Genomic DNA, 27,164 nt, shown 5'->3' with positions numbered 1-27,164 from the left:
GAGAAAGAAGAGAATATGAAACATCCAGTAGAGGTTAGCATGTAAACTTAGTAATCCTTTATGAACACACACACACACACACACACACACACACACACACACACATTAGTTAGATTGCAATAGAATTTCTTCATATACCACCCATTTTCTTATATGAGAAGGAATAATTATATCAAAGAGTTGGAGATTTCTTGATGGGATCTTTTCTTTAGTAAGTTCTTGGTCTGAAAGCATTAATCACTTTAGACTGGATTCTCTTTACTCTGGAAAGTGTTTTCTTGGAATTTATGGAGAGGGGAGGTATATTTATTATTTTGTGGGGTCATGCACAGTCACATTTATTTTGCTGGTCTTATTATAAGACCCCAAATGATGATATTTAGGGAGTTTTATCTTCTTGACTCACAGGCTTGTGAAAATTCCATGACTCCTCCAACTTTGTTTGCCTCAGGCCCAGGAGGTCACCTGACTCAGGCTTGTCCCAATGCTCTTTTCTGGCTTGTGAAACCGTCTGCCACACTCCTGGGTCAGGTGTTGCCCTCCACACATTGTTCTCCTTAGAATTCCCTCTCCTCACCACCAGATGACCTCAGGTGCTTGGAAGTATGTTCCTGATATTGGTTTCTGCTGCCTGTCAGGTGAATGCCCTGTGTTATGGGTGATAACTGAGCCTTGTCTTTCATGTCTTCTCTGCCTCCTTCATATGCCTACATCCTAGTCCCCAGTCCTCCGTCCCATCTTAGCTGTTGCCATTGAGATGGATGGAAGGCTGCTTAACGTAGCACTGACTTACTATTGCCCCATCCTTTCTTTCTACTCATAACCCTCTGTGGGTACCCTCATTCATTCATGTATTTATTCATAAGATACACATTGGGTGCAGACTTGATTGTGGCTGCTTTGGACCATATTCAGATTCTGTCCTTGTGGAGATTGGGATTTAGTAGAAGAGAAAAACATTCATAATATGTTTAATAAGCAGTGAACAATTTTATAATTACGTATAACTTAATTAAAATAATGAACATAAGGGCTGGGAAGGTGTCTCAGTGGTAGAGTGCTTGCCTCACATGCATGAGGCCCTGGGTTTGATTCCACAGCACCACATGAGCAGAAAAAAGCTGGAAGTGGTGCTGTGGCTCAAGTGGTAGGGTGCTAGCCTTGAGCTGAAGAGCTGAGGGATAGTGCCCAGGCCCAGAGTTCAGCCTCCACGACCAACCAAAAAAAGTAATGAATATAAGCTTAATACATATATATGTCAGAAGACAATAAATGTATGAGAAAATCAAGATATAATGGCCTGTGAGCTCAGAGACTCACAGGTTGTAGCTACTGAAGTGACCAGGAAGGACCTCGGCGAGAAGGTGAGATTTGAGTTATTTGAAGGAGGAGGCCAAGTAGATATTGGGGAACAATTAGAGCGAAGCCCCGAGGTGGGCATATTTCTGTCTAGGAAGGAGGCCAGTCAAGGAGAGCTAAAGTCAAGTTGGAACTGGGAAGTACCAAGGCCTGGCTTGTGTGAAGGTCATTACTGTAGCCATCCTGCCTGCTTGAGTAGGCTGGAAGCCAGGCCTGGAGGGGAGTTTCCTGCACATTTTTCATATCCGTGTGATGCAGGCTCACCTTTGGTGGGTAGAAAAGGTCATGAGAAAAGTCATATTCTGGGTATATTTCTAAGACAGGCCAAATGGAGTTGTGAGGTGAAATCAACTATAATTCTAGAAGTTTTGGCCTGAACTACTGTTAGACAGAGCTGTCATCCATTGGGATTAGGGGTGAAAGGGGTAGGACACTTTTGATTCTGGATGGCCAACAGCCATCTTCTGTGGAGTAGCGCAAGATAGTTCTTCCTACTTCACTGGTTACTAATAAGCATGGATTTATGATTGGATATCTTGAATGTTAAATATATCTAGGGTGTAAATTTAGGTTACTTACATAAGCATGAGTTTATATCGAAATATTTATGGAGAATATAACAGTTGTAGTTGGTTCAAAGGAAGTAGATTGGAGGAGACCATAGTAGACTTAAAGGATAGAGTCAGAAGCTTCCAAAGGCCCCAGAGAGAGGATTAGGACTAATGGGAGTAAACACTGGGGACTCAGGAGGAGTCAAATGGAAACAAAATGAGCTGGAAATTGTCCAGAGCTGAGACTTTTCAGTTGGAGTAGGACATAGTGTCATTTGATGTGGGTTGTGGCCTATGGAGGTTCTTCTTAATGGTAAGGATTGAGCTCATACTACATGTCTTTTTGCCTAAAATTGATTCTTAGCAAGTGTAGGCTAAAGAGTAGGAAATGAAAAGAATATGGTGGAGGGGAAATAAACCTTAATGATAGAATGAAAAATCACTAGGATGCGATGAGAACTTTGGTCCTTTTCCATCCCAACTGGACCCAAATGTGAAGGCAAACTCTTAGTACGTGGGGTTGGACTATTCAGGAGCCTTGCTCTCAGGTGGTTATCTTGAATATCTTTACTCCAGAAAGCAGAGGCCTGTGCTGGCTGAAGAAATTGGGTGCCTGGATCCATGGAACTGGCATCTGTCCAACACCTGGTATTGTGATATGCTGGTCTCTAGTTATGGGATGGAATGATACGGGTGGATGGCTGAACAGCTTTGTCATCTTCCTTCGACATCAGCCAAGTCATTTCCTAACCCTTTCCTAAAAATGACTGTGGGAGGTCGAGGGGAAGAAAACCAAGGCCATGACATACTTCATCATTTTCTGACCTTGACCATTAAACATTTCCTAGAGTTGCTTGTCTAGCAACTAAGTTGTTTGCAGTCTGTCTATTCTCCTTCATGGGATTTGTAGGAAGGTCAACCCTGACCAGCCTGGGGGAGGCAGATTTCCCAGGCATGTCTTCTGGTCTGACTGCTGACTGTGCAATCTCTCAGGTCCCAAGCATTCTGCTAAAACAAATATTCTTTATGTTCAGCAGGAGAACCATTCCCCACTGTCTGATTTGTCCTCCTTCACATAAACTTGTACATTTAACTTCTGTTTACCTGTATATAAACCATATCTTTAGAGGAAAATGCTTCATCGAAGATGAATTTTGTCTTTTGAAAACACAGAGGTAAGTGACAGCTGTTTGTTGTTGTATCAGAGGCATGGTACATGTGCTTGATGGAGACCAGGTGGCTCACAGAAGCCATCAGAGTGAAGTTGTAAACTTCTACTTGACAAGTAAGGTGCTAGACTGGCTCTTGTTAGCAAAGGCTTGGTTCCCAATATCCTTTTTCCAGTTTAGGGATGGCAACAAAACAACTGAAAATCTTCTAGTGCCAGTCCTGAGGCTTGAACTCTGGGCCTGGGCATTGTCTCTGAGCTCCTTTTATGTAAGGCTACCACTTGAGCCACAGCACTACTTCTGGCTTTTTCTGGGATTTAATTGGAGATAAGAGCCTCAAAAGCTTTCCTGCCTGATCCCATGATCCTCAGTTCTCAGCCTCTTGAGTAGCTAGGATTGCAGGTGTGAGCCACCAGCATCAGACTGGCATGAGTATTTATAGTTCTACAATGAAATATTTTGTTAAAGCCACATGTTCAATTTCTTAGAATAGAATTAGAAAAAGAGCTTTCAATTGTATTTTCACACTGCTCAGCAGGAGTGTGGCATGCTGGGGTAAAGCCCTAGAAAACAGGCTAGGGTTTAGCTTTAGGCTGTGGGTGCTCTTATAACAGTTTCTATGTGGATATCATCCTGGGACATGCTGCTCTTTCCTGAATTGCTCTACAAATGAAATTTTGTAATTCTGCAGTAGCTATATTTGTACTAAGCTGTTTTAAAATAGAGAATGAGGAGCCTGATACATCAAGAGAGTTAATTTTAGGGCAGAAGAAAACAACTACTGCTGTAGAAGACTCCTTTGGCATCTACCAAGCTCCAAGCAGCAGGGAAGAATGGTGTCTCTGCCAAGATGGCCATATGCAAATAAGCTTAATCATAGGGCTGATGTGAAGATTAACTGAAGTGATTTATAAAGATCAGCCTCTAGGAATAGTGTTTATGAAATATTTTATCATATAGCTGTCTCATACTATATATCATGTATCTTTGTCGGCAGGAAGCCTGAGCTGGAGAAAGAGTATTTTCAATTTCCATCTGAATCTCTCCTATAACAACCCTTGCTTGCTTTCAGAAGCTGCTGTGATCTTGCCTTCCCACTACACAGGGTTGTAAATGAGGTGCCTGGTTGTCTCCTTTGGTAGCAGTCAGCCTGTGTCCATATCTATAAACACAGCTCCTCAGGGCTCATGTAGAAAGCTGGCCTTTCCAGGTGTAAGCCCTCAGCTTCCATGCACAGTGGAACACTGCAGGTACTGTCTTTCAGTCACACACACACACACACACACACACACACACACACACACACACACAACTGGTTGGGAGCCACTGAGCTGACAGGAACTTAACTCACCCCTCAGTACAAAACCCAATGGGAAAGACTTGGACAAAATTATATTAAGTGAAGTAAGCCAGGCCCAAAGAAACATAGGTCCCATGGTTTCCCTTATTTGCAATAACTAGTATATATCTGAGACAAGCAGAAAAGGCCAGATATGTTGATGTTAGGTGAAATGAACCCCAAGATAAGTATTCAAATGTTTTTGCTTTCATGCAATTGTTTCTAACATATTTATAAGATGATTTCTTTGTTGCTTTGTATGTCCCTCCCCCATGGTATGACCCCTGCTTTCACTGTATTTGATGTTGGTATAATTTGTGGAGGGGAAGGGAAAAAACAAATCGTTTAAATAGAGATACAGGTGGACCCATTGCAACAATGAGATGTACAAATTGTTATGTCGAAAAATGAACTTTACAACTTTGGCGGGGTAGTGGGGGTAGAGTGGCGGGGAGAGGGGGGAGATGGGAAGGTATGGGAAGGGGAAACAAAGGGGGAGGCAACAATGCTTGATAAGAAATGTACTCATTATCTTTCCCATGTAATTGTAACCCCTCTGTATGGTATTTTCACAATTAAAAAAAAAAAGAAAAAGAAGCCAAATGGGAAAGATGAGCTGAAGAGAGACTCTTGACGACCAGATTTAAATAAATAAGCTGTATTATCTGTACAAAAAAATATAAATACAGTTTTGTGTTTAGAGGAGGAAGTGCCTCCTTCCACATTTATCCAGCAGCCCTAATAATCTGTGGTACTGCTGAGTCACAATTCACAGAACAGACAGTAAATGTACATTCAACTCATGCAAAGAGCACACTGCTTTCCACCCCAAACCTAGGCTCTCCAATTCACTCTGAAACCCATTTCCAACTCTATACCCTGACACATGGCAGAGCTGGAAAATGCCTATTTTTTCCCCTAAGGAAATGTAAATATTGACCATCAATTTCCAATAGCTATTGAACAAGAAATAATTAACCACATTAATAGTATGGAACTTGTCTTCATCAATCCATGCATAACTATTATGTCACAAATGTCCTGTGTTAGCTTTTACAATGTATTCTGTACACAGTGAATAATGGATCCAGAGTTAAACACCAACTTCTAAAAATAGGAAGGATACAAATTATCACCATTAAGCTTATAAGAACACAGCTGCAGGAAGTTAATTTAAAGGGTTCCCCAATATTTTTTTTCTGGATGACAATGTACAATTATTATTAATATTGCACTTTTTTATACAAGACATCCTAATAAATATTCACAAAAGATATACATAGAAAACATTCTATTTTATTTTAAATAAACATTACACTGCATTTTAGCAACATGATTTCTTAGAACCCATCTTGTAATGAAGAAAAAGTGACCCCCTTTACTGTCCATAGCTTGCCTAGAGACAACATAATAATGTCTTCCTCATGAATTTTACTTCCAGGCTGGCTGGAAAATGCAGTCCTGATGATAGTGGCCCTGGGGTGAGTGGCATTTCAGGAGTATATATATATTCTCTGAGGGAAAATGGCTACAACTGCCCAGCTTACTAAAGGAGACTACTTGGGGAGGAATCACAAAGTACTTGCTAAGAAATCTGCTATGGAGAATGAACGATTTGCAAAGTAATTGCAAGGTTTTTGTTTTGAGCTTGACTTTGTTGTAACCATTTTTTTTTACCATAATGGATATATGCAGCTTTCCCTGCTGAGTGGTTGAATGTCCAATTCTGGCACAATAATTACTATAAGGCGTACACTATATCACTGTGTGGGAGGATAGGTTGAAAAGCCTTCCAGGACAGTCTTGGAGTCCTTAACTACTTTTTGGCTTCACCACAGCTCCTTATCACTCTTCTCAATTTGCTGTATAAACACCATGTATAGTAGTAGATCCAGTGCTACAGGAAGGGCCTGCAGATTCTAGGGGTAGTAGGGTAGGCAGGGCACACCATGGGCAAAACCCATTCTTTTATTCCACTCTCTGGTCAGCTGTGGCATGAAACCCGGTGGATGCTCTGGCAAATCATTACTGAATCAGTTTTGAGCAAAGGACCCCAGTCCCTGGCTCTAAGTGGAGCAGCAAAAGCCATTCAGGCAGAAAGCTCACTCAACGTCTGCTCAGAATGCCCCCTGGTGCACAGCAGTACTTTGTTCAGGGCTAGGGGACCTTTGATTTACATAAAGAGATGCCAGGGATGGCCGTGCTGCATAGCCAGATGCTGACTCTTGCTGACTTTGCTGACTCTGCACAGGCAGGAAGTTCATCCAGAGCAGGGAGTGGGGACTCTCCCTTCACCCTATAGGAGGTGCAATGTGGACACAGAGAAAGTTCTGAATGAACATCACCACACAGCTCCACTGAACCTACAGGGGTGCAGGCCTGTGCCACCACCTGTCAGGCGAGCCTCATGCAGCTGCCTGGAAGTCCCTCCTTGCCTTTGATGCCTCACTACTGAAGAGCACACACAAACTTCCTTTGATTCTGTTCTTTCCCTCCTTTCTTGATTTCCTGCATCTCTGTGCTAAAGCTTGCTATGTCTCCCTCTTTACTGCTACCTATCTATGGCGGTCTTCTCTTCCTGTTCCTCCTACCCTAGAAGCACTGAGTCCTGGGGTGCTTTCCTTTGATATCCCCATGGCCAAGGAATAGGAGGTGGTGTGAAAAGAGCAACAGTTCTGCCTAACTTCCAGGAAAGAAACAGCTGGTTGTCTACTGTTTGCATCAACCCCACCCCCACCTGGCTCTCCTAGTCTCTAGGGGCTATGGCTTCCTCTTCCTTGGTCACTTTGAGCCCTCTATTGGGAGAAAGTTGCCTTCACAAAAGGCTGCTGCTGCTGCGGTTGCTACTGGGTGCCTGGCAGGCTCTGTAACTTCCTGTACACATCTGTCCTTTCCCTTTCCCAACACTGTCCTCCAGCGAACTGACAGAGAAAACATGTTGAGGTCCTCAGGGGTGGGGTGTGGGGGTGGGAGGTGGGTGTGTGCAGGAGGGGCAAATAAATAAATAAAACCGAGAAAGCGTTAGTTCTGTCCCAGGTGGAGGCGTGAGTCCTGTGGGGTTGGCCAGGGTAGAGTTCTTCCCCATGCCCTGTCTTCACGCTTTGCCACAAGTTCCACAGCAGCGAGATTTGAACTGGTTGAGTTGGCAGAGTTTCAGCTGTTTCACCTTCTCGCAGTACCTGGTGGTGTCTCTGCACTCGGCTGGGAAAGCAGGAGGTGGGGGAGGGGACAGAAAGGAGATGTGAAACAGAGGCTAACTGATGGAGACCATTGCCGGGGTGCCTGGAGTACAGGATGCCTTTGCTGCTGCTCTGCAGCCCCTCTGGGCAGCCTTCGAGCTCAGCGATTTGCCACCCCAGGCTGCCAATAGCAGGATGGCATCTGCCTGCATCTATCTACTTCCTTCTGATAGCACATTCCTACTTTCTGATTGTGCTTCTTTCCTCTCCCCTTGCGATTACTTTACCTCCTTGCTTGCCTTTTCCCATGGGCTCTTGGTGTTTTAGAAGTGACTCTCGGCCTTGAGATGGTTCCCAGTGGGACTGGGCTCTGCTCCATGTTGAGAGAGCAGATGAGTAAAGTTCTAGTTGGAGGCCCTCACCTCTAGGTACTTGGACTTTGCTTATTCTGTGAAGCTTTTCTTATATCCTCTACTTAAATTTCTTTAATCCTTCCACCCATCAGGTCTTAAATATACCGTGGTGTTCCAGTTCAGCATTGGTTGACATTAGATGGTTCTTAAAATCAGGATAGGTTGAGCTGGTAAGTATCTTTTTCTTTAGGTCTGTGACTAGGATTCCAACTCAGTACCTGGTGCTTTCGGCTCACTGGCTGGCACTTTACCAACTGAGCCACGCCTCCAACCCCATCTGGTAAGTGTCCTAAGGGCTTGATTGCACTCTGGCCTGAACATGGGTCGGTATTTTACCAGAGTACAAAGCTCATCCATCCTACCAGTGTATGAAAAGGAATAGGCCAAGTGCCTACAGGGTACCTGCCTTAGTGTTGGGAAATCTATTGCTTAATGAAGATCAGTGTAAGGAAAAATACACTGCCATATTTCTTCTTTTATTTCCTGTTCTTTGTCTCAACATTTACTTTCTGCCTTATGGGGAAACACTTCTAACTTGGGTTTGGGGTTCCAAAGAAGAGAAAATGGATCCTACCCAACCAGAATATATATTTTTTTGTGTAGGGCTGTGGAGGCTCCAAAGTTGAGGGAAGAGGGAATAGAAAAAATAATGATATCCCAGGGCTGTGGCCTCCTGCCCAGTTCCAGTGGAGGCCCCTGGGCAGGGGAGGAGGGAGGTGATCAGCAGGTCCTTGGTCGGTGAGAAGCAGAACAGTGGTGAGTGCAAGGCCAGCTGAGCTTGAGGCTCTCTGCATGCTTCTTCAGTGTTAACAGCGCTCTCTCTTTAGTAGCTTGGTCCCTGTGGACCACTGTACGTCATCCCCTGTGGCAACCAACAGTCTGACTGCAGGTGGGCTGGAGGATGATTTCATCCAGCACTTGGCCAACAGCATTTGGTAATCTCAGGGCTAGGGTGGAGACTGTAGAAGCCCGTGGGGGGGGGCATACCGTGCCATCTCTTGTGGCCTAGACACGTCCACCCATGTACCTCACTGAAAACACTCAACTCTGGCCCCCGCTCACAATCCTTGGGGAACCTGATCCAGTGCCCCGGGGTTGAGGCTCAGTTTCAGGGACTGCCCTCTGCACCCGATGCCCCGTGGGGAACTTGCAGAATGTTCTTTGGGATTGGAACGTACTGTTTTCACATGGGGTGATGTTGCAGCGCTGCCAGTTGGCAGGCCGGGGCCCCCAGGAGCACAGGTGCTCAGGCACGGCCTTGTTGGTGCGGACATGCACACACTCTACGCGCCGGGACTGGAAGCCATAGTTGCCACAGGTCGCTGTGCACAGGGTCCACAGGCTGACCCTCCAGTGTACGCTGCAGGCCTCCGACCAGCAGTTCTGGGTGCTCACAGGCCTGCAGGAGAAAGGTGGCAGGCTTATGGTCTGTCTCTAAACATCAGATCAGGGGGACAAACGTGAGGATCATACTCTAAGCTTAGCAATGGTAGGTGACTCCTCAAGAACGTTCAGCATTCCCAGGCTGTGGTTTGGAGTTCTTGCTCTGTTACTGACTGTAAGATTTTAAGAGAACAACTTAAAACTGAATCTCCATCTGTCCTTCTCTACCACATTTGCATCTCTGCATGACCTGAGAATGCACTCTACTCAGTGTAGAAGCTGTGCAACTTGGGGCCTGGTCCTAGGTGGGGTTAATAAACTCCTCTTCAAGGGGGACAGATAAAGAGGAGAAGTTGTGGCAAGAATCCCCAGCCTAACTTCTACAGAGAGATCAGTAAGTATGAAGGTCCCTTAAGGTTTGCTGACTAGTGTGTATAATCTTGCCTCCTGCCCACCTCATTCAGGTTTCTTGGGGAATCAGGCCTCTCTCAGAGGGATAAAACACATGCCTGTCTTATTTTCAAGAGAGCAAAGTCCAGCCTGGCCCATCCGGCAAGTACCGAGCCATCTCAGTAGGCCAGTGGCCTGGGATGATGGAGGGGCATCTGATCCCTGGGGCGGTGGGTGTTTGCATGGGAAGTAGGGCAAGGATGTCTAGAGCATCCTATTACCTGGGAAGGGCGCTGCATTGTTCGGAGGGTAAGGCGATGCCATCCCGGGTCTGGCAGAAGACTTGTCTGTGCTGCACAGCCAGACGAGGCCCGATGCAAGGCCCATTGCACTGAGAAGCAGAAGAAGAGATGACTAACGTTTATCCATGTTGTAGCATGTATAACAATTCCTTTCTGGGGCTGGGAAGGTGGCTTAGTGGTACAGTGCTTGCCCAACATGCATGAAGCACTGGGTTCGATTCCTCAGTACCACATAAACAGAAAGAGCTGGAAGGGGCACTGTGGCTCAACTGGGAAAGTGCTAGCCTTGGGCAACAGAAGCTCTGGGACAGTGCCCGGGCTGTGAGTTCAAGCCCCAGGACTAGCAAAAAAAAAAAAAGAAAAAAAAAGAAAAAAATTATTTCTTTGTGTGGGCTCTGTCTCAGGTTTTTTTTGCTCAAGGTTAGTGTTCTACCACTTAAGCCACAGCTCTACTTCTAGAATTTTAGTTCTTTTATGGATGGATTTATTTCATCATAAGCACATGGTTATCTGATGCTTAATGATAGGGATACATTGTGAGAAATTTGGTGTTTGGTGATTCATCATAGTATTAATATCCCAAGAGTAATTAACATGGCTATAAAATCTCCAGGTGATATAATCTTGAGGGACCACTGAGATATACATGGTCTATCATTGGCCAAAACATCTCTAAGGAACAAATGACTATACTAGATTTTGTTTATCCAGTCATCTTTTGATGTTCTTTCTTCCTTTTTCTTGCTTGAATGCTCTGAACATCTAATATCCTGTTGAATAGAATGTTGACTGTGGGAATTTTTGTCTTGGGAACTGTTATGGGCCATAGGATGTCATAGGCCAATGATGTCATAATTTGCATTTGCAACAAGATCCACAGGTAATTCACTTTAAAGCTTGAGTTCTATTAGCCTCAGGTGTTTTAGAAGAAAGAATGGGTGAGAGATTTTTTTTTGAGGGAAATGGAAAATGCCCTTTCTATTCTTTCCCTCCATTATAAAAGTGAAAAGCTGAGTGCACTCACAGAGACACATGGTACATGACCATTCTCCCATGTACAGCTGGAGCCATTCCGAACCAATTTCAAAAAGTGCTGGCTGGCTTTGAGGACATGGGAGCAGGGCTATTGAGCTGAAGGAACGCTATCAGAAGCAGATTTTTCCAGTTAAGAGAAAGAGGATACCTGCCACTAGACGTGGGAGCAAGGGAGAGTGCATGTCTCTCGAAATGAGGGGCTGGCCGGGCATATTTGCCAGGTTGAGTATCAGCCCCTGACTCAGCTAAGATATAGTGTTCTGAGTTGCAGCTGAACTCTGTCGCCTTAATGAATTCACTAGTTATAATCAGTATTTGAACTTTATTAGAGAGATACATTTAATAGAAAGTTGCAAAGCTCATACCTGGGGCTGGGAGTAGAGGAATGTGAAAGCTGTAATGTATAGATAGCCAATTTCAACACATGTTAAGCTGCTAATTGCCCCAATACATTCAGTCACTTTGGCCATACAGTGAGTTACGAGCCTGGTGGCATAGCTCAAGTGCTAGAATGCCTACCTAGCGTTTAAGCCTTTTGAGGCTTTTGAGTTCAAACCCCAGTACTACCCTTTCCTCAAAAAAAGAAAGAAAAGCCTGTTATTTTGGGGTGTTTCCACTGACTAGAAAACTAGAAATTATGCCTTTCCAAGAATAGTCACTATGTCTGTTAGCACCAGTCCAGGACAACCCATGAGCAGAAGGGATCATGTAGCTGTTGGATACCACTTGAGCATCAGCTCTGGCAGGCAGCTCTCCCATGCCAGGCAGACCTCCAGTTGGTTCTGAACATAGACTTTGGGAGAAACAGCACAAATAATGATATTTCTTCCCACACGCACTTCCACCTGATTTTCTTCGGTGTCAACAATCTAAGATAATGGAGGGATGAGATGAATAAAATAGCTATTCTATGCAAAAAAAGAGGCCTTCATAGCCTGGGCTCAGGAAAATTTAGGCCTCTAATGACGAGAGATCCTGACTGCTGCTTAGTCCAACCTGAACCAGAAAGAATGAAAGATGGTAGGCGGCTGTTGTCTTGGCATGGTAGCTGACATTGTTCAGGTTGCTTTCTCCTGAACTGAATTTTCAGCTTGTATTGATCTTCTTTATAAATCACAGCTAAATCTAAACTTTTCCCCCCTCCAAATGGACAGAGTTAGCACGGTTCTTCCATGATGTTCTTTCACTGTATCCGTGAAGGCCCTGTCCCTAGGTTTCTGGGGCAAATGAGGCTGTCTGTGTAGCTTAAGTGGACCTCTTATGTTAATGTCAAACTAGAGAATGGGGAAAGGAGGTGGTGGTTTCAAAGTGATCAGCAAAGCATCCATTTTTCCTGGCTTGGAACAATGGTTCTCTACTCAGCTTTCTTATCAGGAGTTTCTGAAAATTACCCATGCTTGGATCCTACCTCAGAGAAAATGGACTGACAGTCCATGGGAGGAAAGCCTGGTTGCCTAAAAAGCTTTCCCCAGTTGTCTGAACTGAGTCCCCACAGGAGCCCTTCTGAGATTTAACATTGTCTCCTCTAGCATAGCCAGTGAGAAGGAGTTACCTGATAGAATGAGTCTGAAGGTCCAATCAGAGAACAGGAAGAGCTCAGAGAGGAGGGCAAAAGGAAAATCAAAATGAATGTGAGCAGTGTGTTAATGTCAGGGGAGAATATGCCAAACTCTGAGCCTTAAGAATGGTCCTGGGTGAATTAGTGACAGAAGTGTGAAAAGTCAGTTGTAATGGAGGAGGTGACTTCCTACTGTGGCAAGGTTTATATCTTTGGATTTATCTCTCAACTAAAAAGCTCTCTGGCTCCTTACCTGGCCCCAGCTGGAAAAGGTCCACTCCACACACAGCTGCTGGTTACAGGCCTGTGTATCCACGGGTCGTTTGGCAAGTTGGGAGCACAAATCATTGGATACAGGGGTGGAGATCCCAGAAGCTTTCAGCTTCTGACAGGTCACTCGGCGAGTCTGGACACCTCCACCACAACTCCGGGTACAGGCGGACCAGGAAGTCACCATCCACCTGGCGAGTGAAAGAAGCAGACTGAGAATACCAGAAGGTCAGGCGTAGATGAAAGGAGTCTCACACATCCCTTAAATGGATCTTTCAAAGTTCTCCAGTGTGTAGCTGGGTGTTGGTAGCTCATGCCTGTATCCTAGCTATTCAAGAGGCTGAGATCTGAGGATTGTGGCTCAAAGACAGCCAGGGAAGGGAAGTCTATGAGACTCTTATCTCCAATTCACCACCCAAAAGCTAGAAGTGGAGCTGTGGCTTATGTGGTAGAGTGCTAGCCTTGAGTGAAAAACCTCAAGGTCAGTGCCCATGCCATGAGTTTAAGCCCCAGGACCACACACACACACACACACACACACACACACACACACACACACACACACACACACACACCACACCCACAAGTTATCCAATGTGAAATCCCTGGAATCTGGAAAATCTTTTCAGACATAATTCAAGATTTTGAGATGAGCTTGGCCCTGTATATTATCACACATGGTCTTGTAAGAAAACGAGAGAGTATGTATGGGGAAGGGGAGGAGGCAAGGTGACCATGGAGCAGGAGTTGGGAGTTACGGAGCTACAAGTCAAGGAAAACTGAGAGAGAGACACTGGGAGATACAGGGGCAAGGAATGGATTCTTCCTTTATCTTACAAAGGCAGAATGGACTGTCGATATCTTTAACTTTTGACTTTCAAAATGTTGAATCACCTTCTGTTTTAGCTACTGTTACTGACAATATTTTAATGAAAGCCTTAAGAACCCAACATACCTAGGATTTGAAAGGTACTTTATCTATTTTTGGTTATTTAGGTTTGAGCTCAGGGCCTTTGCCCATGCTAGACAAACACTCTTCCATTTAATCTACTCTACCAGTCAGAGCAAGGTGCATCTTGTAGAGAGCTGCGTGCAGCCGCACCTGAAAGATGGTGCCGGCTTCCGCCCTCCTCCTTCCCGATGGCGAGTGCTCTCTGTGGTAAACAACTCCTTAGATGGCTAAGGCAAAGAATCTGGCTTGCTTCCGCGCACCTGAACCTATTGGTGGTTCCCACGTGGCGTATCAGGGTTGGCTACCCAGCGGGTACTTAAGGCTGTGGGGAATTCTTCCCGGGGTGGGGGTCAGAAGATTACTCAAAGGTCCTGAATAAACTGCAGAGAGAAGAGCTTGGTGTTGCGTCTTCCTTGCTGGTCGAGGTGGTCGTGACACATCTTAAAAGGAGATTTTGAAGATCATTTGCCTTAGCCACTTCCAAGGTGGGGAGATAGCAAATAGAATGCTCTGAGGGACAATCAGTAGTTAGGAATGCTGCACTGAGATTGTGGTACTTCCTAGTGTGAAACAGCAGTTTCCTAGGACAGTCAGTTCTAAGCATGTTACCACTTGACCTGGGAGGTATTTCTGGTGGTACTTTGATCAAGACTTTTCCTGGCAGTACTCTGAGCTTTCTATCTTACTCCAACCCTGGTCCCATTGATATGCTTCCTTTCTCAGAAACATATGAAGTCCTTTTAACCTACTGGGCCAATTTTCTACCTCCCTGTATCAGTCTAGAGGTTTATATTTCTTAGAAGGTTGTATATGTGGTAGAAATGTATGTTTTCAGAGTGTTACGTCCCAACTAAAACTTGAGCCCTCAGATGTGAGACTGACCAAGATTATACAAATGAGCTTTTCTTATAAACCTCAGCTGTAATTGGGGGACACCGAAAAGTCCTTGGGCCATCCAAACATGTAAAGGGGTTTTCTTTGTGTGTGTGTGTTAGGAGACATTCTCAGAGAGGAAGAGAATAGTTTGGGGAAAAGGAGAAGAAATATGGTGCTTTTCAGATATTTCATGCTCTGTAGGAAAGCAAAAACCAGTTGTTTTACTGCCCTCCTCCCTGTGTGTGTGTGTGTGTGTGTGTGTGTGTGTGTGTGTGTGTGTCACACATACATACACAGAGAGAGAAAGAGTGGGGGGGGGAGAGAGGGAATTTAGCATGATCCAACTATCTGCATGAAAGGATTTTCTGAGTTCTGTTTAGAAAGATGGTCAATGCTGTACTTCTGTGGGCAAAGATATATGCCACCATGTTCCCACAAGCCTGGCAGGAAACCAGGCAAAGAAGAGCTTGGTGGTGCCACATCTGGCTTAAGGAAAGTCAGGTAAAAAAGAGTGGATTGGAGAGCAAATTCCTCCTGCGCCAGGATCTGTGACTTATTTAGTTTTGGGGCCATTTCTCTACTCTTGGCCCAGAGAGGGGTGACTGCATGCTGGTTTCCAGCCCACAGGAGTGGGCCACTTAGGAAGGAGCCATGAGGTGTTTTAAAGCTCCCGGGGCTATTGAAACCAAAGAAGACACCGCCATTATTATTTCATTTGCAGAAGTAAATTAGGTTGATTAACTCTGACCATCACCAAATCAAATCAAAAAGTTGCTGGCATGTCAAGGATCTTTTCTTCATTTCACACAGCCTTGGCAAAGGGCAGCCTTCCAGCCCTTTTATATCCCTGGTGAATGTCAGGCCTGCATTTCAATCAACTTTTATTTCTAAATATACATCTCAGCAATTTTTTTTCAGGAGCTGGGGTGGGGGTTGAGAAGGGAGAGGTATGGGCTATGTTACTGTTCAGGAAGGGTCTAAAAGGACATTAATCATTCCTGTGGAAACCTTCCCGTCAGCAAGTCAAACTGCTGATATTAATGAGTGTGTTTCATATTTCATGGAGTCTCTCCTGGTTTCAGTTGATCCTTATGACTCAGCTGGCAAAACATAAAGCAGTTGCCTGAGAAGTATAGAAAAGTCCTATAGATAGGTCATAAAGGGGCATTTCAGGGCCCAGTTAGCTCCCCCTAGGCACAAAGCACCATGCAGGTACAAAGTCCAAGCCTACCAGTGCTTCCTTTAGCTGTGGGGTGGGTGTTCAGTGAGGAATATGGAGGAGACGGAGACTCTGGGTGTTATCCTAAGTGAAATAAGAGACTCAAGTGCCAAGGCTGTCCAAAGTTAAGGCAATCAGAAAAATGGAGGGTTAGTCCAAGTATTTACAGAAAAGAAGATGAAAGTAACCCCTCTGTCTGGTATTTTCACAATAATGAAAAAGAGAAGATGAAATATCCTCCAGTAGATTTGCATAGATAGTTAAAGGTAGACAGAAAAAAAAGCAAGAGGTTGTGGTAGAGCCCAGAACTCTTGGTCTCCTCAGCACTTCAAGAAGAAAATCCTTTTTTCTTTTGTAAACAACTTGGAGAGTCAGCTTATTGTAATGGCAGGATGGGTGAGAATCTCTGGTCACATCTGGAATGCACTTGGTGATGGAGCAGACTCTCTTAGGCTCTCATGAACTGGTAGCCCTTGGCTAGCAGAGAGCCAAGGGAATGAGCAGAGCTGAGCAAGGACGCTGGTTCTGAGGGTATTCACAACTCAGTGGAGAGACCTGACACAAACTCCCTGTATGGTATGAAACAAGGGCTGGCGGTCAACTTAACTTGAGGCCATACTCACCGAGATGGGCAGTCTCTACGGTTACAGGCAACAGGTTGTACGGCAGGGCGTGGCTTTCCTGTACAGTGCTCGGGGTCCACCTCAGTGTGGTTCAGCAGACACCTCAGGCGGGGCTGCTGAAACCCTCTGTTACCACAAGATGCAGAGCAGGTCGGCAGTCTGTCCACAGACCACCAGTAATCTGTCAGGAGGAGGAATAGAGGTATGAGTGCCCACACACTATTCCTTCTGGGCAGGGTAGGGATCAGGTGGATGGGTCTAGGGGGGTGGTGGATATGTGGGTGAAGGAGGAGGATGAATAAGTCTCTACCCCTGGGTGCTCAACCTGCTTGGGCAAGCCCTGTGTTCTCCACAAGCCTCAGCTGGCTCATCCACAAAGTGTGTGTAATAACCCTCATCTCATCCTTAGAGGACTGGGCAGAAGGAAAATGAAGAGCCTATCTTAGTGCCTGGCAGACACAAGAGTAGTTAACCACCAGCCATGATACTTTTACTCTTAAACATTTCTAGCTGAAGTACTTCTTTTCTTATTGGATCACCAGAAAGGGACCTTTATTTTTCCACTGAGAGATATAAATATATCAGAGATACGTAATCACATTTCAAAGTGCAGATTTCAGTTGGGTTTTGTAAAGGTTACAACCCCCCCCCCCCCCCACACACACACAACCCAGCCTATCCAGAGAATTCTCATTTACAGGAGACAATGACGTCAGTGAAAGCCAGCTTCTCTGGCTTTTCCGTGCGGGGGTCTGGCACTCACTGGAAGGAGAGCTGTTAAAAAAATGTGAGCTGGTGAATTTGGAGTGTGTATTTGCAATGCTTACAGATAGGCACTGGATTCTGGTTTTCAGCAGAGAATAGCTGGCTGGCAAGAAAATGGAAACTTTGTTTTCCTGTCTGGAAAGCCAAATGGCAGGGGAGAACATCTAAGAGGAAAAGTTAGATGCTGAGGAAAACCTCCCTCTTTTTGTGCCTTTCTTGGCACAAAATGCTGTCCTTGCTGAAAGAATCTTCCATTTTGGAATATATGCAGTGGAGTTTTGCTTGCCTTAAAAAGTATCACTCATAGGTCACAGGTAGAACTGGCTATGGAAAACTCAGGAAAAATTCAGCCCACAGGTGCTATAAAAAGGCCACTTGGAGCTTTCATCCCACTGTTTTGGGTTCATTCACAGCTCTGTCTGGATCAGTGACTGCCAGGCCCTGCTCATGGACTTTCTGACTTGCCAGTATTCCTAGAAGGCTAATGCATGAGCCATTCAGGCTTCTCCATCTGTCCTTTGCCAAAGCCAAAGGAAAGGTGCCTGGGCAGCTTACAGCATGTGATGGCAGCTGAAAGCTCTTTGGAATGTTCAGTCTCACAGTTCTATTTCTCCAGACAGAGGCATTGACCAAATGGGTCAGATGAAAAGATATTGCCCTCCCCCAGCCCCCTCATACAACTAAGGCTTGAGCACAGGGACTGGCTACACTCTCTTAGTTTTTTCTGCTCAAGGCTTGTACTCTACCTCTTGAACCATACCTCTACTTCTGGGGCTTTGGTGGTTAATTGGAAACAAGAGCCTCATGAACTTTTCTGCTTAGGCTGGCTTTGAACTGTGATCCTCAGATCTCAAGCTTCCAAGTGACTAAGCTTATAGGCATGAGCCACCACTGCCAGGCTTAAGACTTGTGTATTTTCTTTTTTGATTTTAATTTTTCATCATTATTATAAAGCTGGTATATAGACAGGGATTACAGTTTCACAAGTCAGGTAATGAGGACATTAAGACTTGTGCTTTTGAAATACTGTGTATGTTCTCTGGGGATCTTCTCTAGTTAAAACAGCATAAAGGAGACACATCTAACTTTGATAAATAGTGGCACTTAATTGCTCCTGAGAACAGCAACATTGTGAATCAAAGAGCCCATTTTTGAGGGCAGCACTAACTTTTCTAGCTTCAACTAAGCTGGGAATTAGTGGCTCTTCTGAAGGGACGTGTGAACAGAATTAGGGGCTTTGGTTCAGATATGGACATAGATATCAGATATAGACAGAGATATCAGAAATCATTTTATCACAGAATTTGATTTCTAGGTTTCTAGGGGGAACCTTCTCTTGTTCATAAAAAGAAATCTGACACCCAGAGACTATGAGGCTCCATACCTTGGATCACTAGGGTTGCCTTTTGTGTGAGCATCCCTGCTTCATTCTGAGCAAGGCAGGTGAATTCCCCTTGAGATCCTGCGCTGAGATTTGCAACCTGAAGTATCTGCCCAGCTGTCAAGATGTGATGTGTCAGCCCCGTGGCTGTGGCAATGGGCTGGCCATCGTGAAGCCAGGTGATATTGGGGGCGGGGTGTCCTGTGACAGGACATCCTACAAGAGAGAAGAAAAGCAAGTCATTGGTAAAGCCCCAGATGATGTATGCATGGAGAGTTGATTTGCATTTCCATGCATAGCCTTACCTATGGCATTTAAAAAATTAAGGTTGCCATTCCCAAGCCAACAGGAGATATTTTTATTCTCTGCCTCACTAGGAGAGAAAGTATTATTCATTCAATTAAGTAAAAATTCTTGGAGAGCAACAAAGTGACTATTTTTTCTTATACTTCTATACAACTTAAAAAAAATGATGCAACTTGTATCCACTCATTAAACATTTCATTTTAGTTTCTACATTTGTTTTATTTATAGAGAAACTATGTTTTCATATACAGTATGTTAGACCTAGAAGACTGAAATTAAACCCATATCTCTTGTATAAAAAGTAATTCAAATGAATAAAAAATCTAAATGTAGTGCTCAAAACTTTAAAACTTCTAGAGGAAAATATGGAAAAACTATTGAAAACATAGATAAAGGTAATATCTTTCTAAATAGAATGCCAATCGCTCAGAAATTGGAGCAAGAATTGAAAAATGGGATTGTATCAAATAAAAACATTCTGGAAAGCAAAGGAAACAATGACAAGAATCAATAGACAACTTATTAAATGGGAGAAAAATATTTCCTAATTATTCATTGGCTAAAGATTAATATTCACAATATATAAAGATCTCTAAAAATTAACACAAAAGAACAATACAATTAACAAATAGGCTGATGGACAGTTCTTGAAAGAGGCAGTAAAAATGACCAAAAATACATGAAGAAATGTTCAGCATCCATGGCCAAAAGGAAGTATACACTGGAACTACATAGAGTTCATCTTACTCCATTCAGAAAGGTAATCACTAAGAAAACAAAAATAACAACAAATATATTGGCAGGAATCTGGGGAAAAGGAATCCTCATACGCTCTTGATGAGAACTTCAATCTGTGTAGCCTCTTATGGAAATCAGTGTAGAAGTTCCTCAAGAAAACCAAAATTATGCAGCTGGGCACTGGTGGCTCATGCCTATAATCCTAGCTATTCAGGAGGCTGAGATCTGAGGATCGCAGTTCAAAGCCAGCTCAGGCAGGAAAGTTTGTGAGACTGTTATTTCCAATAAACCACCAGAAAACTAGAAGTGGTGCTGTGGCTCAAGTGGTAGAGCACTAGCCTTGAGCTGAAGAGCTGAGGGATAGCACCCAGACCCTGAGTTCAGGCGCCACGACTGACAAAAAAACAAACCAAAACAAAAAGTCAAAACAAAACCCCACCAAAATTATGGATGTAATATGATTCTGCCAAACCACTCAGAGAGATATATCTGAAGGAATGTAAGTCAACAAAAGAGATAACTGCATACCCTTGTTTATAGCAGCACTCTTTGTAATAGCTGAACTATACAACCAGCTTAGGTGTCTGTCAACTAATGAATGGGTAAACAAAATGTGGCATGCAAACACACAGACACAGACACAGACACAGACACATACGAGTATTATTTAGCCATAAAGAAGAATGGAACTACGTTGTTTGCAGGAAAATCGGTAGAACTGGAGATCATCATGTTAAATGGAATAAGCAAGACTGAGGAAAACAAATACTGCATGGTCTTTCTCATATGCAAAATCTAGACCTACAAAAGAAACTGCATTACTTGAGTATAATATGGGACTGCTTAGATGTGGGAACCAGCAGGAGAAGAGAGAGTGGAAAGAAAGGATGAGAAGAATGTGATAGAAGTATTTCTTATGTATGTATAGAATAGAATACTGAAACACATTAAATTGTATAAAAAGGAGAGAGAAAAGGGTGAACAAATGCAGCAGTGATACTCACTAGGCACTATGTTGAAAATGAACTATACTACTTGTGGGAGGGAAAAACTGGGAGAGGGAGTGAGGGAAAGGGTGACATATTCTAAAAAGAAATGTACTCATTATGTGACTTATAACTGTAACTCCTCTCTCTGTACATCTGTACTTTTATGATAACAATACAAAAATAAAAAAAGAGGGGGGAATGAGAAAGAGTTGTAGAGGGGTAAATCTGATCAACATATATAATTTGTATATATAGATATGTAACAATGGAACTGCTTTGTACAAGCAATTTATGCTACCTATTCAGGAGGCTGAGGTCCAGAAGATTGCAGTTTGAGGCCTTGGGCAGAAAGTTCTGAGACACTCAATCTCCAAAATAACCAGAAAAATGCTAGACTGGGAGGCATCACTCAAGTAATAGAGCATCAGCTGAGCAAGCAAGCAAGCCAATCAAAAGTGTGAAGCCCTGAGTTCCAACCCTGGTACTGGCAAAACAATCAAACAAGCAATCAAGCAAACAAAAAAAACAACTTACAACTATAAAAAATAATAATAGAAGCCCATCAAGTTAAAAAAATTAACAAAGGACCAGAACAGATTTTATTCCAAACAAGCTAGATATAGAAAAGTGGCCAGTAAGCGCAGGAAAAGATACTCAATGAATTTTTAGGCAAATGCAAATCAAAATTACAATACATTTCCATTTCACACCCATTAGGATGACTACTATAAAAAGGATAAAGAAAGGAGGTGTGCTCAAATGGGTAGAACACTAGTGCCAGGACCTATTATATTGCTATAATGATGATGATGATGATAGAAAATATTGGTGAAAGATGTGTAGAAATTAAAGACATTTTTGTGTTCTGACTAGCTTTGCATAATATGCAAATAGAACAGTTTCTATGGAAGATAGTATGACAATCTCCCCACCTCCCTGCAATCAAACAGAATTATCATAGTTATTATTATTATAGTTCAGCAAGTTCTCTTCTAAAATAATTGAAAGTAATGGTTCATCTATCTATGTATCTATGTATCTGTGTATGTATCTATGTATCTATGTATCTGTGTATGTATCTATGTATCTGTGTATGTATCTATGTATCTGTGTATGTATCTATGTATCTATGTATCTATCTACTATCATCTATATCTATAGATCTATCTATATAGATACATCCATATAGATATATAGATCTCTCTCTATATCTATCTATATAGATATAGATATAGATATATAGATATATCTATCTATATAGATATAGAGAGAGATCTGTATATTGATTTTAAGCAGTCCTATCTCTATGGATAAATAGAGTGTGGGATATATTATTCAGCCTTATAAATTAGTGGATGACACTCGTCAAAGCCATTGGGTTAGCTGGGTTAGATATTTCACTCCTGATCCTAGCTGACATGGTATGTGCCCAGACTAGACTTGGAATATCTTCCTCTACACCATGACTTTATGCAGGAATGTGTTGCTTTATTTCAGTTTTGTTATTTGAGTATATCACAAGTTGCTGAAGGTATATCCTAATTATAACAACTCCTTAAAATAACTTCTCATTCCTGAGGTTGGATTCATCTGCTAAATAGATGATTTATATATATATATATATGTATATGTATATATGGTATATGTCATATATATTCTATATGATATATATTCTATATATTAGATCAGGATAGCAACCATGCACTTCTAATTTGTGTGATCACTCATCTTGAACAATAAATGCTCTCAGGAAAGTTTGCTTTCAATCTACTTTGCAAAAGGTTAGGCCAAATAAATGAATGAAACTGCCAGTCATCTGCCTTCCATTGCTAATCTGTCCTTCAATGCTTAAAAACTTCCCTTGTACTCAGAAGTGGTATTCTTGGTAGACATGCTGTGCAGGCCCCTGTACTTTTATGTACATATTTATGTGCATGTCTTTGTGTGAGTAGTGTGGCCTCTGAGGACTGCCAGCAGCAATCATCAAAATAAGAAGCTAACGTGAATTCCCACTGTGTATGTTCCTAGTGAATAATTATCCATGTTTCACTGCTAATGAGAAAACCTGGTTTGTAACAGGGTTCCCTTCTGTCACGGACATTTCTCATTTGTTAAAGTAAAAGACATATCAATCATGTATGCCTTTTACAAGGACATCCAAGACCATGTGCTAATGTATTCTACACCTTCAAAGAGACCAAATAATAAGCCCTCCACCTCCTGATTTTGCCTCAGCAAGAAAGTTAACAGTGCTTCATGGAGGGGCTGCTACCACTTATCTGTTTCTCACCCAGCCCCATGGGTGCCAAACATCTCCATCCTCCAAACATCAACCCTTATCCCAGGAAATGGACAATCAACAGCAATTGACAATGCTCAGTCCTCAGGTATCAGCTATTAAGTAGAGTTCTGAGTTGCTAGGTGGCTGAGGTTCCAGGAAGCCGTATTTGGAAAGCCTTCCTAGCTTATGCGAGTTCTGGCAGCTGGAAGTCTCCCTCTAGAATCTCTTCTTAACCAGTGAAAGAAAATATTGCCTTTAGGCCTCCATTCCTAGGCCCACTGTGGCTCTCAGTTGAGCCAAAGCCAGGTGTGATTCACATCTGTGTGAGGTTTGTTTCTCTCTAGTTTTATCTATTCTACCCACCCCCCTCTTTTTAAAAAATAAATACGTTGGAGAGTGAGACAAGTTTAGAATGGGGGAGAGGTAACCAGTAAGAAAAATCAAGTAAAATAAGATGCTTCACTTTATTTGTGCATGATTTCATCTTAACTGTAGGCAAAAGCATCTCTCCTAATGGCTCTAGCATCCCTTTGCACAGGAGAGAGGAAGTAAGACTTGCACATTTAGTGGAACCAACATCAAAAACCAAGAAATTGTACAACATCCTTTGTTCTAAACAGAGTCAATGGCCTTCAGCCCAGGACATCAGGCCAGCTGTTATCCCTGCTTACATCAAACTGAGCTCACAGGCCTCCTTCTTTACCTTTGTTTTCTGTAGCTGAAATAGCTAGACTGACAGAAATATCCCAAGTTTGACAGGTGAGAGAAACACAGGGTTTTTATCGGACTGATGTGGTGTCCTGGCTGCCAGGACCTGGCTCTGGACCCTTGCAGAAGATTTTGGATAGCATGGTGGGATAGAGCTGTCTTTGAGGCACCTGTCTCAAGAGAGGCTCTGAACTCAGCCAGTGATCACGACTCAGTGGATTGTTTTTTGTTGTTGATTTAAAGGCCTGAAAATCACCAGGATTTTTGGCAAGCAGCTTGATTTGTGGGTGTCTTTGTAGGCTAGATCAAGCCAAGTTCGGCATTCATTAGCTGTCTATCACTTGAACAAACCACACACCCGGAGTTCATTTTCCTGAGTTTTCAGCCTGAATGAGTAGAGGGACAGTTTCTGAGTTAATATCTACTCCTTTCTTCCTCTTCAGCCAAATAGTTAAGAGAAGGCAGCTAAGCCCGATAAACCAACCATACAGACAGAATCTCTAGTTGAACTGAGGCTTACGGGGGGGGGGGGGAATAGTTTAAACATGGATATATACATATATGTTTATAATCCAAAAGAGAAGGAGAAAAAAAAGTATCACTCTGGGATTTTTCACATATTTAACTGCTATCTATAGGCAAAGAAAGCCATGGCAGATTAGGACATGCTGTGTAAAAATATAAGAGACGTGGCACTATTACTTCATGAGCTGGCTGCAGGCCTGTCAGCATTTTCATTATAATCCTGTATTTTGCACGGAGTTAAAACTTACTATAAAAATGATGTGTGCTGGGATGAAACTTGGCACTTAGTATAGTCAGTCTGGGAGTCCTTTCCTTAATTCAATTTTAACAAAACTGGAAAACACTCACTCAGTACTTTCAAATTTATTGAGGGCTCTCCAGTTTGCTAGTGGTCTAACAAGGGTGTATGGGGCTCAGTCTGAGGCCACCGGGTGACTGACAAAAGTGGAGATGCTGTTCTGGTGCATTCTTTTTTTTTTCTTTTAATTTTGTTCCTTTTAGGTTTAGGCTCCTTTGGACAATAGGGATGGTTTCTAAAGCAGCAGAGAATGAGTGGGAACAGCCACCAGGCAGTGGGACTGAGAGAAATGATTAATTTATATTGGAAAAACTCAGTTCCTTACTCTCCATTTTTCAGCTGGACCCCAGAAGGCTGTGGGAGAAGAGAAGCAACTTTAATTTTCACTCCGATTTCTGGGACCTCCCAATAAGCTGGTCAAATAACCAAGCCAAGACTATTCCCATGTATATTTGCCCAATGAAAACTATCTTTAAAACATTCCTGGAAAAGTAGAACTATACAAGCCCATTTTCCATTCCCCAAATGTCTTTTTTTTTCTACCCCTAGGGCAAGCTTTAGGTTTCCATTGGCAGGGGGTACAATAATGTCTCCCATGCTCATGGGCATCTGGTGGAAGAACCTGATACATTCCTCAGCATGAAAAGTAGCTCCGTCCAGATTTATGAGCTGGTTAAAGCTTTGCCTTCTCAAAAATGATTCACTGACAGCTGGATGACTGCCCTTACCTGTATCCCAGGACCTGTTCGTTCTCTTATACGTAAGGAAGGGGAGATGCCTATTTTGGATATTTTCACCTACACAGACTTGGCTATAAAAAGTGCTTATCTTGTCTAAGGTAGAGTTTGGTGGTTTTGAACAATCAGCTTTTCCAGGATTGCCTGAGAGGGGGAGAGAGGAGGCAAGCTCTAGAAAATTGGTGCAATTTAAAAAATTCGCAGTAAAAGTTGCTTGGGATTTTACTTATCACAAGTGGATAATACACAGAATTCTCATGTGTCCTTCTCTGCCAGTAGGTATTTGGCATAAAGTGTACTTTAAAGTTTTAGCTTCCCGGGTTTATAAGTCCCTGGTTGATTTTACCCCCCAGGCTTCTAGCAGGTGCTACCTGTCCTGCAAGAGGGAAGACTGGATTGGCCCTGCAGAGCCCTGGAGCAGCGGAAGGTATTTCCATTCACCAATGAGACAGCCTTTTCATGAACCCCAGAATGGGGATAAACATGGGCTCCCCACTCTGCCTCTTTATCTGCCACCAAGTTTAGACTATAAGGAATGAGACGGATCTAAAATGAATCATTACAAAGGTGCTACTGCTCCAAAATGGAAACAGCTCTTTTAGCCCTGGGCTCGACACATATTCTCTTCCCTTGAGCAATGTAGCTGCTCACTCCAGCCAATGAAGAGGCAAGTTAGAAAATACCCACATTAGGTGGGGGAAAAAAACAAAAGCCAGCAGTAGCTCAGAGCCAACATGCCTTTATAAGCTAGGTTTGGCTCTGTATATGGGCAAAAGAAATACTACCACCCTCCCCCAACACACAAAAGAAGCTTTTTTGCTCCCAGCTCTGTACACACCCCATTTCAGCTCTCTTGTGCTGAACCGAAGCCACAGAACAGCAGTAGAGATGAAGAATGGCTAATATTCATAGCAGGTATCCTGAGAGGCCTCACTGGGGGCATGGCCCAGGGTTCAGCGGCAAGTCACAGGAAGGAGCAACTGCTGACGAGGAATTCCAGAGTGCACTGTAGGGGTGGAGCAACACGAAGGCCTTTTGCTGAATTTATTATTCTCATATAAGCCTCCTGGGTTTTGAGGCTCCAGAAACTTCTCAACAAAGTAAAGAAAATAATAAACAATGTGAGTTAAGTGAAGGCAGGGAGCTAAACAGTAGAGCTAGGAGCAGGGATGAGAGCCAGGTTAAAGCTCACCAAGCTTGAGGGCAGAGGTGGTGTGTGGTGAGTGTGTTTAAGGATGCTGCGGCTGACCTCTGCTGGGACAGTAATATGTTTGGCAGGTGATGTCTGGCTTTTGGCAGCCATGCTCAAAGAGTATGTGGTTTTTCAAGGACCCATCAATAGAGATGTCCTCTGAAGATGAGGTCAGATATCCACAGCTCATACTGGGAAGGCCAGGGCAGCGATGGGACGCACATCTACAGAGCAAACAGTAGCTGTCCAATGCCTGATATTTGTCTCGCAGTCTATGTTTCTAGTGTTGATTTGTTTTTGGCTCGTAATCCACTTTGGGTGTGCTTTCCAGTGCTTCCTTGGATCTATAGATTCAAGAGATTTCCCCCAGAGTACTTAGTAGGCTCCTGGAAGGCTTAAGGGAGAGGTAGCATGGTTCAGATCCTCAGGGCCATTTCTGACTTTTGAAAAGAATCATCTAGGTTTAGAAGCCCTAAATGCCGCCTCCTTAGGTAACCTGGGATTCGGGGCAGCACTGAAGGATAGTATGTTATTCAATGCTCAGATATTGTACTTGGTATGCAGAATAATGTCCTCATCCCAAGAATTCACACATTATCCCAGAAATCTATGAGTAGGCTACATTA

General features: G+C 43.3%; 1 protein-coding gene across 2 annotated transcripts in view; it reads right to left on the bottom strand.

Annotated features, from left to right (window-relative positions):
* Positions 1-5,083: 5,083 nt before the first annotated feature.
* The window catches only part of Adamtsl1 (ADAMTS like 1), a 393,459-nt gene continuing 371,378 nt past the window's right edge, over positions 5,084-27,164 (bottom strand). The window contains exons 24-29 of one of the 2 annotated variants that reach the window (XM_070007848.1): positions 18,768-18,980; positions 16,619-16,799; positions 12,932-13,139; positions 10,065-10,174; positions 9,189-9,409; positions 5,084-7,619 (exon numbers count right to left, since the gene is read on the bottom strand). In XM_070007848.1, the coding sequence (XP_069863949.1) occupies positions 7,513-7,619; positions 9,189-9,409; positions 10,065-10,174; positions 12,932-13,139; positions 16,619-16,799; positions 18,768-18,980 (1,040 nt within the window). In that variant the 3' untranslated portion in view covers positions 5,084-7,512. Of the gene's footprint in view, positions 7,620-9,032; positions 9,410-10,064; positions 10,175-12,931; positions 13,140-16,618; positions 16,800-18,767; positions 18,981-27,164 lie in introns of those variants that run through there. The other variant, XM_070007857.1, reaches the window with a different exon arrangement.

This window comes from Dipodomys merriami, unplaced genomic scaffold, assembly GCF_024711535.1.
Source record: "Dipodomys merriami isolate MVZ:Mamm:240054 unplaced genomic scaffold, mDipMer1.0.p SCAF_11, whole genome shotgun sequence".
In the NCBI taxonomy this organism is placed as follows: Eukaryota; Metazoa; Chordata; class Mammalia; order Rodentia; family Heteromyidae; genus Dipodomys; species Dipodomys merriami.
Note: the sequence above shows the minus strand (reverse complement) of the source record. Positions and strands in the feature narration are given on the sequence as shown.